At 40.4% G+C, this 13,628-nt stretch overlaps 2 protein-coding genes across 2 annotated transcripts in view; both read right to left on the bottom strand.

Annotated features, from left to right (window-relative positions):
- dhtkd1 (dehydrogenase E1 and transketolase domain containing 1) overlaps positions 1-11,456 on the bottom strand; it is a 48,900-nt gene extending 37,444 nt beyond the window's left edge. The window contains exons 1-2 of the mRNA XM_047386748.1: positions 11,122-11,456; positions 6,614-6,766 (exon numbers count right to left, since the gene is read on the bottom strand). Coding sequence (XP_047242704.1) covers positions 6,614-6,766; positions 11,122-11,293 — 325 coding nt within the window. The 5' untranslated portion in view covers positions 11,294-11,456. The remainder of the gene's footprint in view (positions 1-6,613; positions 6,767-11,121) is intronic.
- Positions 1,579-6,575, bottom strand: LOC124881005 (calponin homology domain-containing protein DDB_G0272472-like). The gene has a single exon (XM_047386485.1). The coding sequence runs from the start codon at positions 4,506-4,508 to the stop codon at positions 2,886-2,888; it is 1,623 nt and encodes a 540-aa protein (XP_047242441.1). The 5' UTR covers positions 4,509-6,575; the 3' UTR covers positions 1,579-2,885.
- Positions 11,457-13,628: the final 2,172 nt, after the last annotated feature.

Genomic DNA, 13,628 nt, shown 5'->3' with positions numbered 1-13,628 from the left:
TGTTGTGTCTTTATTATTATATTTTCACTAATAAAGGATGAATATTAATGTTCCCCTGTCCGTTCTGATAAAAACAGTCCAAGAATGACATCAATCGCCCCTACGGTTTCAGAGTTATGGCCAGTTGTTCGGGAGCATGCGCCTCCATGTTATAAAGCCTAGACCAGGGGAGACACAGAGAGAGGTGCTGCGTGAGTGAGAAACAGCAGGTGTCAAGTTACACTGACGCTCTTTGCTGATTGGCTGATTCATTCCTCACTGTTCTATTTATAGCTCTGTGTATCTCCTACTGTATATGTCTGGATGTGATTCTGTCTTTCTTTCTGCCTCTGTGTCTCACACTGGGACACACACCCACACACACTCACACACACATGCATGGATTACTATCTTTCTGAGGACTTTGCATTGACTTTCATTGATTTTCATTCATTTCTATGGCTTAAACCTGACCTGACCCCCTTTGACCAGCTTCCAAAGAGGCAACTACATGGCGGCCATGTTCTGTGGGGAACTTAAACAGCATGTACTGCTGTTCCAACACCCAGACAACAGTGATTGACCCTAAAGGGCAATTTCTTTCATCAACCCTCCATGCTTACTAATGATTATTTAAAGCTTATAATAACATACAGAATGGTTTTACAATAGGAAGCATGTTCTATATAACTAATAGAAATAACCCAGACCTGAAAGGACAACCATGCTTGATTTTCAAAATAAGACAAAACATGCTCTACAAAATAAAAGCCTTTAAACAATAGATGATTGCAGGAGTGGGCTTCACACTACTGTTGGAGCTCCCCCAGTGATGGGAATGGGACTATGCTGGTCCTTTGAAACAGGCTTACTGAAACTTCCAAAATAAAAGCCCATACCTTCCATAGTTACTATGGATTTTGTGAGCTGACAAGTGCATAGAAAATGATTTTTAAATAGCAAGCGGGTTCTATTTAACTAATGGAACTAACCCAGACCTGAAAGGACAACTATACTGGACTTTCAAAATAAGACAAAAATGCTCGGCAAAATAAAAGCCTTTGCATTTTAAACAATAGATCATTGCAGAACTGGGCTTCACACTATGTTGGAGCTCACCCAGTGTTGGCCTTTTAAAATAAGGCTTATTGAAAATTTCAAAATAAAAGCCTCAGTCTTCCAGAGTTACTAGTAATATTTTAAGCTGATAATAGCATAGACAATAAAAAAATAGCAAGCTCCGGTCCAAGAAGCACGCACCAAGAGGCAGGCCCTGTCTAAATTTCTTCCGAAATTTTCTAGTTGGACTTATTATCTTCCGAATTAAACTTGTGTTAATCTTAATTTCCTGCTCTTCATCTGTTCTTTCTCACGACATCTGGACTGGGTGAGGTTGAGGCCGCAAGGATATCAGTGATAGCATTATTTTACCTCAACACAGCCTAAGCCCCAAATGTATTTTTATTTTGTTATCAGAGTCTTGTAAGTAACGTTCGGAGTTTACATTTATATGTTTTTGGTTTAGGTGTGTTTTTAATAATTTGAATATTTTTGGTTACAGGACATACACACATAATTCACAAATGTGTCATATAAGTCTCTTATTGCTGGTGTGGAAATAAGCTGTAGGATTGGGAATAAGGCAAGGTTCCTAGTGGATAGTTCATGTAGAGAAGAGTTTCAGTTAGGGAGGCTTCTCGTTTTTAGAAGGTTGGTTTTCAGTGTTTTTATGTTCATGGTTTGTTGTTTTTTTCACCAGGTGGTACTTGAAAAAGATTTATCATTGACATGAACCAACTGGAATGAACCAACTTTTTTTAATTTATTTTACATATTTTTCTTTGTAGGAACAGTAAAAATGGAATAAGGAGGTTTAGGGTGTCAGTCAGTGCAACAAGAACATTTGTTCCACAACATTTTCAATAATATATAAAGAAGATTTTGTTTATTATAGTTTTGATGTGTTTTTTGTTTAGTTATTTTTGTTTATATGAACAATAAAGGAAGTAAAAATGAAAATGAGGATTTAAGATGGGGGAGAGATGAAGGAACAATAAGGTGGAGGAAGGAGGAGGAGCCATTTTATTTCTTGAATACGAAGCTCCATCTATCTATCTATACATATGATGATATATATATATACATATACATATATACATTAAAATAAATTGGCCCAAGCACTGAGCTCTGTGATACTCCACAAGTGACCCTGGAGTTTGAAAGAGATTTATCATTGACGTGAACCAACTGGAATATGCCAAACAAATAAGGGTGTATTCACAACTGAAAGTCGTTTTGTCCGTTTGCTTGGTCCAGACAAAAGGCAGACTTTTTTCTCCCCAGTTTGCTTTCACATCATATTTTTTGCAAGTGAACTATTGGTGCATTTTTTTGGAATGTGGGAGGAAGCCGGAGTACCCGGAGAGAACCCACGCATACACGGTGAGAACATGCAAACTCCATGCAGAAAGACCCCTGGCCAGGAGTTGATCCCAGGAACTTTTTGCTGCAAGGCAAATGTGCTATCAACTGCTCCACCGTGCAGCCCATTTCTTTCAAATGTATCTTTGTTTATAGGTACAGCAATTGAAAGTTGAAATTTAAAAGGGAGTAAAGTGTGTACACAATAAAGTTAAAATGAGCCTTTTTTGTTGTTTTTTCCCTTTTTTACATATTTTTGTTTGTAGGAACAGTAAAAATGGAAAAACAAGGTTAAGGTTGTCAGTCAGTGGAACAAGAGCATTTGTTCCACAATATGTTCAATAATATAAATAAAGCGTTTTGTTAATTTTTGTGTTTTTTTGTTTATTTTTGTTTATATGAACAATAAAGGAAGGTAAAAATGAGGATTTAAGATGGGGGAGAGATGAAGGAACAATTAGGTGCAGGAAGCAGGAGGAGCGATTTTATTTCTTGAATAAGAAGCTCCAGAAGCCTTTCTTCTTTTTCTCTGTAACTTTCATGGCTTTTTCTTTCTGTTCTTCTGTAACTGCCAGCTGTTTCTCTGCATGTTTCTTTTGTTTTTTATCTTTTTTGTGTTTTTTACCACCTGCATCCTGAACCTCTTGATTTTTCGTCTCCATACCAACTATTTCAATTTCTTTTTCAATTTGCAGCTTTCTTTCATCCTCCTTCTTTTCATTGCACAGTTCTTCCTGCATTTTTCTCATCTCACTATCTATATTTACCCTCTCTTTAGCAAAGTTTTCTTTTTCTGTTTCCAGATCAGTTTTCTCTGTCTGGAGCTTTTTCTTTTCTTCCTCCAAGTCTTTCTGTTCTCTTTCTAATTGCTCAGCTTGAGCCTCTAACATTCTCTTTTCCACTTTGATTTCTTTATTTTCCTTATCAACTTTCACCTTCCTCTGATCCAGCTGTTTCTTTGCTCGATCTAAATTTTGCTTTCCTGCTTCTAAAGTTCTCCTCTCTTCATCCAGGACCTTTTTGAGATCCTGTATCTCCTGCTCTGCATTTTTCTTGGCATATTCTACCATTCTTTTCTCCCTCTCAGTATCTTTCACCATAACTTCCAGCCGCTTCATTTCCTGTTCAATATTCCCCATTTCTTTAAGGTCCTTCTTAAGTTTTTTCTTTTCGTCCTTCAGTTTTTCGATGGCCTGTTTGACTTTATTTTTAATTTCTTCTGTTTGATTTTTTTCTTGGCTCAGTTTTATCTTTTTCTCATTCAGGACTCTAGTCTCCTGCTCAAAGAGTTGCTTTGCAGACTCTAGCTGCAGTTTCTCTGCTGCCAATTCAATTTTTTCTTGAAGAAACTCTCGTTTTTCGTCCTCTAGTTGATCTTTTGCCTGTTCGATCTCCTTTTTCTCTATCTCAATCTTCTCTTTCAGAGCTTCCACTGTGTTTCTCTCTTCTGTCAGTGCTTTAATCTCGAGAAGCCTTCTATTTTCCTCCTCAAATTCTTTCTTATCCATCAGTTGGATCTTACCTTTGTCTGCCCCTTTCTTTTCTCTGATGGCTGCTTCCTCCATTTGCATATTTTCTTTCTCTTGTTTGAGCTTTATGGAGTAGCTTCTCAGTTCACTTCTCATCTCCTCCAAAGATTTTTTCTCTGCATCTATTTTTTCCTTCTCCAGTTGTATAGATTCGTAACTGGTTTGCCTCTCATAGTTTACGTTTTTCATGAGAGTGTCCCTCTCTGATAAGAGTTCTGTAACTCTTATTCTCAGACCTTCTGCGTAGTCACGCAGATAGTGGTTTTCTGAGCAAACCGCCTGAAAAGCATTTCTATCAGGGTGGACCTCGTTGGGGATGTATCCGGATCGAACATTTTCTGAGCTGGCTCGGCTATGGGTCTGACGCTGCTGGTTGAGGTTGTCTAGTTCAGCCTGGAGCTCGGCTATGCGAAGGCTCATAGCCTCTGCGTTTTTCTTATGTTCAGCGTTTTCAGCCCGAGATGCTTCATAGAGACGCTGGACAAAGATATATTCGCCAATGTAATGACGTTGAGTCTTACCAGATGGAGGAGAGATGGTGGGTCTCTTCATTTTTGTCACAATGCTGCAATCAGCCATTTTACTTCAGTTCTACTGTAATTGCAGGTAAAAGATCGAAAGCTGCTAGGAAATTGTTTTTGATCGCTGAACGTAATTCGGGGTAAAGACGTGGAGAGGTGCCCGCTAAGTGGACTTGATCTAACATAAACTCTTTCTGTTGGATATTAAAGGAGTTCTAGAACAGTGACATCACTATGGAGTTCACAAAAAGGACTTTATTATGTCATCACAATGTCATCATAGGCCGGAACAAATTTGATGACATCATGAGCACAGGAAGATTTCTTGCTGTTTTTTTTTCACTTTTTTTTTTACTTTTGTGTTTTCAGTGGAACTATTAAGTCTTTTAGATAAATCTTTATTTCAAAAAAATTTTACTCTTACTTTATTCGAGGGTTTCTTGTTTATTAATTATTGCAAGTTCCTTTGTTCCAGAAATCTTCCATTCTTTGGCTACATTTTTTTCCTCCCTTCTTTATTTTGTCATTTCCAGCTTTCTGATTCAAACCAATGATCATATTATTGAGTCAAAACTAAAAGGGAACAAATAAAGCAGAGATGGGTACATTTTATATAAAATAATTGACTTAAAGAATAAACTACTAATTTCTAGAATAAGGGCTTGGCTTTTAACTTTTGTAAATCTTGCACCAACTTTCAGGCCTCTGACCACCAAAAATACTGCCCCAATACATTTATATGTGATCCATTTTCTTTCAATGGACATATTACTTTGTTTCTGTATGCATTTGCACAATCATGCTGCAAGTCATACCAAAAGACCCAAATACAATCCAGCAATTATAATAGCTCTGCAGAGCTATTAGCTGGGTCTGGCTGTAGACATACACAGAGCGAGTTAGAGGCTTTTTTGTTTCTGATCATCGTCATAGCAACATATCTGAATCAAGCTGATCGTAGCAAAGTGCTGACAGCTAACATTTGTTCTGTCTAGACAACAAACCTGTCTAGACAACAAACCTGTAGCTGTGCTGCGTTACCTGCGTTTTGTGGTATTTATGCTGATAATGATAAAAGTGATGATAAAAAGTACTTAAGAATTCATTGCCTTATTCATTAATTTTCTCTTTTAGCAATAGAGTGTATGGCAATAGCGAATGTCACTGTAAATATTCAAAGCTTCACAAACACCACCCTTGAAAATAAAACTTGCCCAGCATCAAATAGGCTACTCCAGAACACTGTTAAATTAAGCAATGCCATTTTATTGCTACAAAGCACCCGCCAGCTGCATTTATAACAATTGCCCATCTCTGGTAGAAACTTACACCACCCACTGGTCAGTATGGCAACTGGTTACCATGGAAACTGAAACCAGGCCAGAGAAGAGACGTTGCTGAACATGTAATCACCTAACGTCTTAAAGACGTAACCGCGTCACAGATGCCATTCAGAAGAACATAATTTGATTTCATTATAAATTGTTAATATACATCAAATGATAAATACCTAATATGCATGCACTGATATGAGATTCTCACAGTAGGACATCAGTGAGTAAAAACAGGTCCACATGCTCTCCCTCCTCATCACCAGAGCCTGTTTGGCGAGGGCCCTCTCCTTTAACTTCTTGGGGACAGACGGATGAATGGATTGGACCTTTTCTGATACCAGGGCACACATTATCGGTGATGTTCGTGAGGTACCTGAAGATCTTTTAATTTAGATAATGGAACAGAGAACCAATTCTGATAATAGAAACCTTCTTCCATACTTAAATCAAATACATATTTCTCTGTTTTCCAGACTTTGCAGAATTTCTATAAAGGGAACTATGGGATAAAATGTAAAACGAAGAGACTGAGGAATAACTTTTTCCCAGGGCTGTTAGGACAGTGAACCGTGCTGTGATTATAGCACAGATCAGTGAAATGACAAGACTGTACTTTGGAGTGGTTGCAGCAGGTTTGTGTTTTGCAACAGGTGAAACTATGCAATGGCAGAAAAGATGATAAATCATTCCAACAGGTGCCAGATTGAAGCCAAATGTCTTAAGAAAGGTGCAACATCTATTTTACTTCCATATAGTAAGTCCAACATTTGATTTTAAGAAGAGAAGCTATGCACCGACATAATGTTCTGTAGGTCTCTGCGAAACATACCTGAGGTGTTGAGTGTTCCTCTGACAGCACCAGCCAGCACGTCTATCTCCGGGACACCGTCGCCAACGGGCTGCTGGGGCAGTAAGGGGTTAATTTTAGCAGCTTTGTGCCCATGTGTTCTGTATGCCTCCACCAGCCGGGTAAGACCGTGATCTGAGCGGAGAGCAAACACAAACATGCTGCTGTCAAGCAAGGGGGCATCCAGAAATGTTTGGAAGGGGTGGCCAGATAGGCGCCACTCGTTATCTATGGGTAGCACACCAAAATTGAAGGAAACACCAGATTTTTGTGATCTTCATAAGGTACGTTAATATGGTGGAACCTAACGTTTTGATTTTAATTCAAAAACAAATCTTGAGCTTCATAGCATGAATAGATTAAGAAATGTTGCAAACCAACTTGTCCTTTGAGAAATAAGATGCATACAGGTGCGTCTCAGAAAGACAGAATAACATCAAAATGTCTGTCATTTGATTGAAAAAGCTAATATGGTATACAAATTCATTACGCGCAGAGTGCAATGAATTATCTCAGGAATAACACCAACTTTAAGAAAATTGCAAAGCAAAGATTTTGGGGAACATTCACACGATGAGGACTGTGGCTAGAGTTCAGGCCTAAAGAGCCACCACACACAGGTATGTACACAGGCTAGCACCGTTGAGTTTCTTGTGTTAAGCCACTCCTGACCTAGAGAGAACATCAGATGGAGTTCACCTGGACACTGCCCTCCTTTCTAATGAAAGTAAATTTTGTGTTTCATTTAAACATTAAAGTCCCAGAGTCTGGAATGGAGAGGCTATTGTAAAACCAACTGTAGTCATTTGCTGGTGTTGGTCCACTGTGTTGTATCAACTCCAACGTCTACGCAGCCGTCTAGCAGGGTATATTAGAGCACTTCACACTTCCCTTATTATGCTTTAGGAGACGCTGATTTCCTTTTCCAGCCGGACTTGCCACCTGCTCACACTGCCAAAAGTACTGAAGAGTACATGGTTTAATGGCCATGGTATCACATTGTTTGACTGACCAGTAAAGTGTAATGACAGAAACTCAATAAAATAATCTGAGGCTTGGTCAAGAGGAAAATGATAGTCACCAGACTCCACTAATGCCTGGCTCACACCACAGGACTTTTGTGCCAATTTCTGATCCAATTTTCCCCTTCCGACATGCCCCGATCATCGTGACGACTCTTAAGATAATCTTGTGAGATATTCCTGCCATGTGTGGTGTGTAAAGAGTGATCTAGTCTGCTTGGAATGACGTCGAAACCGCTCCGACCTCAAATCGGGGATATTCAACATGTTGGATTGTCTTGGCCTCCTACCGTGTTGGGGTGTTCCCGGAGGGCAAACGAGCACACAGCCTGTCAAATGTGACGTGTAGCCAATCGGAAAGCGAGGTGACGGAAACACGGAGGGGAATTACTCTGAACTTACGTTTGATCTCGAGAGAGTTTACGAGATTTCCTGTCTGACATCTGAATGTTTGTGAGCAAGATCTCTTTGTGTGTCGTGTGGTCTGCTTGCCGTATGGCTGTACACCACACACTGTAGGACCAAACCTGTTATATCTACGATTTTTTATCGTCATGTGGCATTTCACAAGTTTTGAAAATCAGCGAACAATTTTAAATCTTGCCGTCTGAACCAGGCATATACAGACGAGCTGAAGATTAGTATTGAAGGAACATAAAGCGTCCTTCACACCACAGCATCACCACAAGCTAATCACCTCCATGCCACGGCACACTGGTGCAGTAATGCATGTGAAAAAGCCTAACCTAAGTGCTGAATGCAAATACTGTACATGGAGGTATTTTACAGTAGGCTGGCTTGTGTATGGCACTTGGGGGTAGGTTTTGAAATTACTTCACAGGTTGTTTGCATATTCAGGTAGTGCTTGCTGTGTAAAGACTGGCAGGCAGTCTGTGGCCCTCATGCTAAAGAAGTGATTTGATGACTTTTTCTCATCAAAAGACGGTCAGAACATGTCAAAAACAGAATATATTCCTTCAACGCAGTGTCAAATGTACTCACGAGAGTGGATTTTGATTTACTAAGCCACAATGTCGCTGAGTTCGACTGGTTGTATGGTAGTGTGATTTACTCTGCTGAAAAATCTGTTTCTGTATGTTTGGCATGGAAACATTTTTGACATATACTATGTTCTGACTTTTTTTGCAATGCATAATAGGGTAATTACTATTTTATTTTGTTGATATAACAATAACTATTCTTCAGTCATGCTGTCAGTGAAGATTCCTCTGAGTATTCCCTTTCATAAGAGCCCTGATTGATGACTGTATCACCCTGATTGCATCGAGGAGTTACAGCCATTTGAAGTTTGTATGTCCAAATACAGGTCCTTCTCAAAATATTAGCATATTGTGATAAAGTTCATTATTTTCCATAATGTCATGATGAAAATTTAACATTCATATATTTTAGATTCATTGCACACTAACTGAAATATTTCAGGTCTTTTATTCTCTTAATACGGATGATTTTGGCATACAGCTCATGAAAACCCAAAATTCCTATCTCACAAAATTAGCATATTTCATCTGACCAATAAAAGAAAAGTGTTTTTAATACAAAAAACGTCAACCTTCAAATAATCATGTACAGTTATGCACTCAATACTTGGTCGGGAATCCTTTTGCAGAAATGACTGCTTCAATGTGGCGTGGCATGGAGGCAATCAGCCTGTGGCACTGCTGAGGTCTTATGGAGGCCCAGGATGCTTCGATAGCGGCCTTTAGCTCATCCAGAGTGTTGGGTCTTGAGTCTCTCAACGTTCTCTTCACAATATCCCACAGATTCTCTATGGGGTTCAGGTCAGGAGAGTTGGCAGGCCAATTGAGCACAGTGATACCATGGTCAGTAAACCATTTACCAGTGGTTTTGGCACTGTGAGCAGGTGCCAGGTCGTGCTGAAAAATGAAATCTTCATCTCCATAAAGCTTTTCAGCAGATGGAAGCATGAAGTGCTCCAAAATCTCCTGATAGCTAGCTGCATTGACCCTGCCCTTGATAAAACACAGTGGACCAACATCAGCAGCTGACACAGCACCCCAGACCATCACTGACTGTGGGTACTTGACACTGGACTTCTGGCATTTTGGCATTTCCTTCTCCCCAGTCTTCCTCCAGATTCTGGCACCTTGATTTCCGAATGACATGCAGAATTTGCTTTCATCCGAAAAAAGTACTTTGGACCACTGAGCAACAGTCCAGTGCTGCTTCTCTGTAGCCCAGGTCAGGCGCTTCTGCCGCTGTTTCTGGTTCAAAAGTGGCTTGACCTGGGGAATGCGGCACCTGTAGCCCATTTCCTGTACACGCCTGTGCACGGTGGCTCTGGATGTTTCTACTCCAGACTCAGTCCATTGCTTCCGCAGGTCCCCCAAGGTCTGGAATCGGCCCTTCTCCACAATCTTCCTCAGGGTCCGGTCACCTCTTCTCGTTGTGCAGCGTTTTCTGCCACACTTTTTCCTTCCCACAGACTTCCCACTGAGGTACCTTGATACAGCACTCTGGGAACAGCCTATTCGTTCAGAAATTTATTTCTGTGTCTTACCCTCTTGCTTGAGGGTGTCAATAGTGGCCTTCTGGACAGCAGTCAGGTCGGCAGTCTTACCCATGATTGGGGTTTTGAGTCATGAACCAGGCTGGGAGTTTTAAAGGCCTCAGGAATCTTTTGCAGGTGTTTAGAGTTAACTCGTTGATTCAGATGATTAGGTTCATAGCTCGTTTAGAGACCCTTTTAATGATATGCTAATTTTGTGAGATAGGAATTTTGGGTTTTCATGAGCTGTATGCCAAAATCATCCGTATTAAGACAATAAAAGACCTGAAATATTTCAGTTAGTGTGCAATGAATCTAAAATATATGAATGTTAAATTTTCATCATGACATTATGGAAAATAATGAACTTTATCACAATATGCTAATATTTTGAGAAGGACCTGTAACTCCTGGACATAACCATAAACATGTCCAGAAAAGTTATTTTCTGTGCCATTTTTTAAATCAGCTTTGAAATAACAGTAGCCAAGTTTTCAATCTACAGTTTCATTTTATTTTCCAGTCCATACCTTCAACCCTCTTTGTGCAGGTGCATAAAAAGAAACAGTAGAAATCCAGCTACAATTAGCTTCAAGCTAATTGCAGTTACAACATGTTTGGCTGCAAAGATTAAGACTTTAGATCGCTTTCTTCACAAAGAGACCAGGTTTTCGCATGTACTGTACAAAGGGTTGCAGAACAGCATCCGAATTAATTTGGGTTTTTGGTGTGGCCTGTTAACAGGTTCAGATGAATAAACTTGACTGAACCTGACAAACACAGAAGAACTTCAGCTTTTACACCTTACACGATGAGGAGCAGCGACCTCAGTGGGAGATGATCGAGTACACCACACACTTATTTCGTTGAAATGGCCGTTATTTAACCCCTGCTGCCCCCTTATCAGCTCCCCGGGCTGTAATTTAACCCATACCGACCTTGGTTCAGTGCGGCAATGCGGTCCCACAGTGTCTTGTGCTCCCCGCCGAGCTGCTTCGGTCGGTACCCGTACACTCCTCTCTCGGTGTGATAGCAGCAGCCGAAGACCTGCCTAGCAGCACTCGGCGGCAGTCTGCTGAGAGACGTTTTCAAAAAGAGCAAGGCCGACATGTTTCCTGTGATAAATCTTAAATCCCACAGCGGGACAGCGGCGCTCGCCAAGACTGAGGACTACAAGACGGCGGCCATACTGCCGGGGAGAGACACGTACTGGGAGGAGATGCCGCACCGGCTACCGATTGGACAAATGACAAAGACACGCTTCACAACAGCTCATTCAGGCTCTCCATCTCTATTTGTTTTTATTTTATTATTTTATTTATTCAGGACAAGCAGAGTTTTATCTCAGATGGAGCATACCGTGTCGTTTTTTCTGTTTGTTAAAAGATTTTTTAAAGCGACCGCTATGACCAGTGAATAAATTAACGTTCCCTTGATGCGTTCAGGTGCTCCTTGAAATTTCAGATGTCCCCCTGGTCTGTTACATGCCATGTTCCACTGCTGGTTGCATATTTGAATTTCTTTACAACAAACTGCTCTACAACACACATCGCTCTGCTTTATCCACTCCGCATCCACCTTCTCCTACAAACACTGCTTATAGACTCGCTATGGCAATCCAAAAATGGTGCTTTTCAAAAGTATTCATACCACTTGAACTCTCCCGCAATTTTAGGTGTTACAGCCGCAAACGTAAATATATTTTATTGGTATTTAATATGATAAACCGGCATAAAGTAGTAAATAACTGTGAGGTAGAAGGAAAATGATCTGTGTGTTTCAAATTTGTTAGAAATAAATATCCAAAAACTGTTGTATGCAATTTGTTTTCAGCTCTATGTACTCTAGTACCCCTAAATAAATTACCCAACTCTCCCCAGAAGTCCCCTAATTAGTGAATCTAGTCAATCGTTGTATAATTATTGTCAATATAAATTGAATTTTTTGGTTTGCTGGATAACAGTAGGGAACAAACAGCATCATTAAGACCAAGGAACACACCAGACAGGTCAGAAACGAAGTCAGGCAGAAAAGTAGTACAGGGACCTTAGTTTTGGATTTTCACAAAACAACAATGTAAAAAAAAAAAAAAAAAAAAAAGAAATAGCCTGTTCAAATTTACAACTCTAACCTTACAGCCAGAGCAACAACTAAATGGTGTTGATTAAAGCATATCCATGGGTTAGAATGGCTCAGTCAAAGTCCACACTTAAATCCAATTAAGAGAGCTGTACTGTTTACAGACACTCTCCATTCAGCCTGAAAGACCTTTAGCTGTTTTGCATGAAGAGTGAGCAAAAATGGTGATTCTGTAACATTGATGCTGAGGGGGGCTGAGTGCCACAGCAAGAAAAACATTTTAGATTTTATTTTAATTTGTAATAAATATTCAGAATTATTACATTATTTTCCTTCCAGGTTAAATGTATTAACTTAAATGTACAGGGGTTGGACAATGAAACTGAAACACCTGGTTTTAGACCACAATAATTTATTAGTATGGTGTAGGGCCTCCTTTTGCGGCCAATACAGCGTCAATTCGTCTTGGGAATGACATATACAAGTCCTGCACAGTGGTCAGAGGGATTTTAAGCCATTCTTCTTGCAGGATAGTGACCAGGTCACTACGTGATACTGGTGGAGGAAAACGTTTCCTAACTCGCTCCTCTAAAACACCCCAAAGTGGCTCAATAATATTTAGATCTGGTGACTGTGCAGGCCATGGGAGATGTTCAACTTCACTTTCATGTTCATCAAACCAATCTTTCACCAGTCTTGCTGTGTGTATTGGTGCATTGTCATCCTGATACATGGCACCGCCTTCAGGATACAATGTTTGAACCATTGGATGCACATGGTCCTCAAGAATGGTTCGGTAGTCCTTGGCAGTGACGCGCCCATCTAGCACAAGTACTGGACCAAGAGAATGCCATGATATGGCAGCCCAAACCATCACTGATCCACCCCCCTGCTTGACTGAGCATGCAACAGTCTGGGTGGTACGCTTCTTTGGGGCTTCTCCACACCGTAACTCTCCCGCATGTGGGGAAAACAGTAAAGGTGGACTCATCAGGGAACAATACATGTTTCACATTGTCCACAGCCCAAGATTTGCGCTCCTTGCACCATTGAAACCGACGTTTGGCATTGGCATGAGTGACCAAAGGTTTGGCTATAGCAGCCGGCCGTGTATATTGACCCTGTGGAGCTCCTGACGGACAGTTCTGGTGGAAACAGGAGAGTTGAGGTGCACATTTAATTCTGCCGTGATTTGGGCAGCTGTGGTTTTATGTTTTTTGGATACAATCCAGGTTAGCACCCAAACATCCCTTTCAGACAGCTTCCTCTTGCATCCACAGTTAATCTTGTTGGATGTGGTTCGTCCTTCTTGGTGGTATGCTGACGTTACCCTGGATACCGTGGCTCTTGATACATCACAAAGACT

The sequence above is a fragment of the Girardinichthys multiradiatus genome, chromosome 2, assembly GCF_021462225.1.
Source record: "Girardinichthys multiradiatus isolate DD_20200921_A chromosome 2, DD_fGirMul_XY1, whole genome shotgun sequence".
In the NCBI taxonomy this organism is placed as follows: Eukaryota; Metazoa; Chordata; class Actinopteri; order Cyprinodontiformes; family Goodeidae; genus Girardinichthys; species Girardinichthys multiradiatus.
This window is presented reverse-complemented; position numbering and strand designations above follow the sequence as displayed.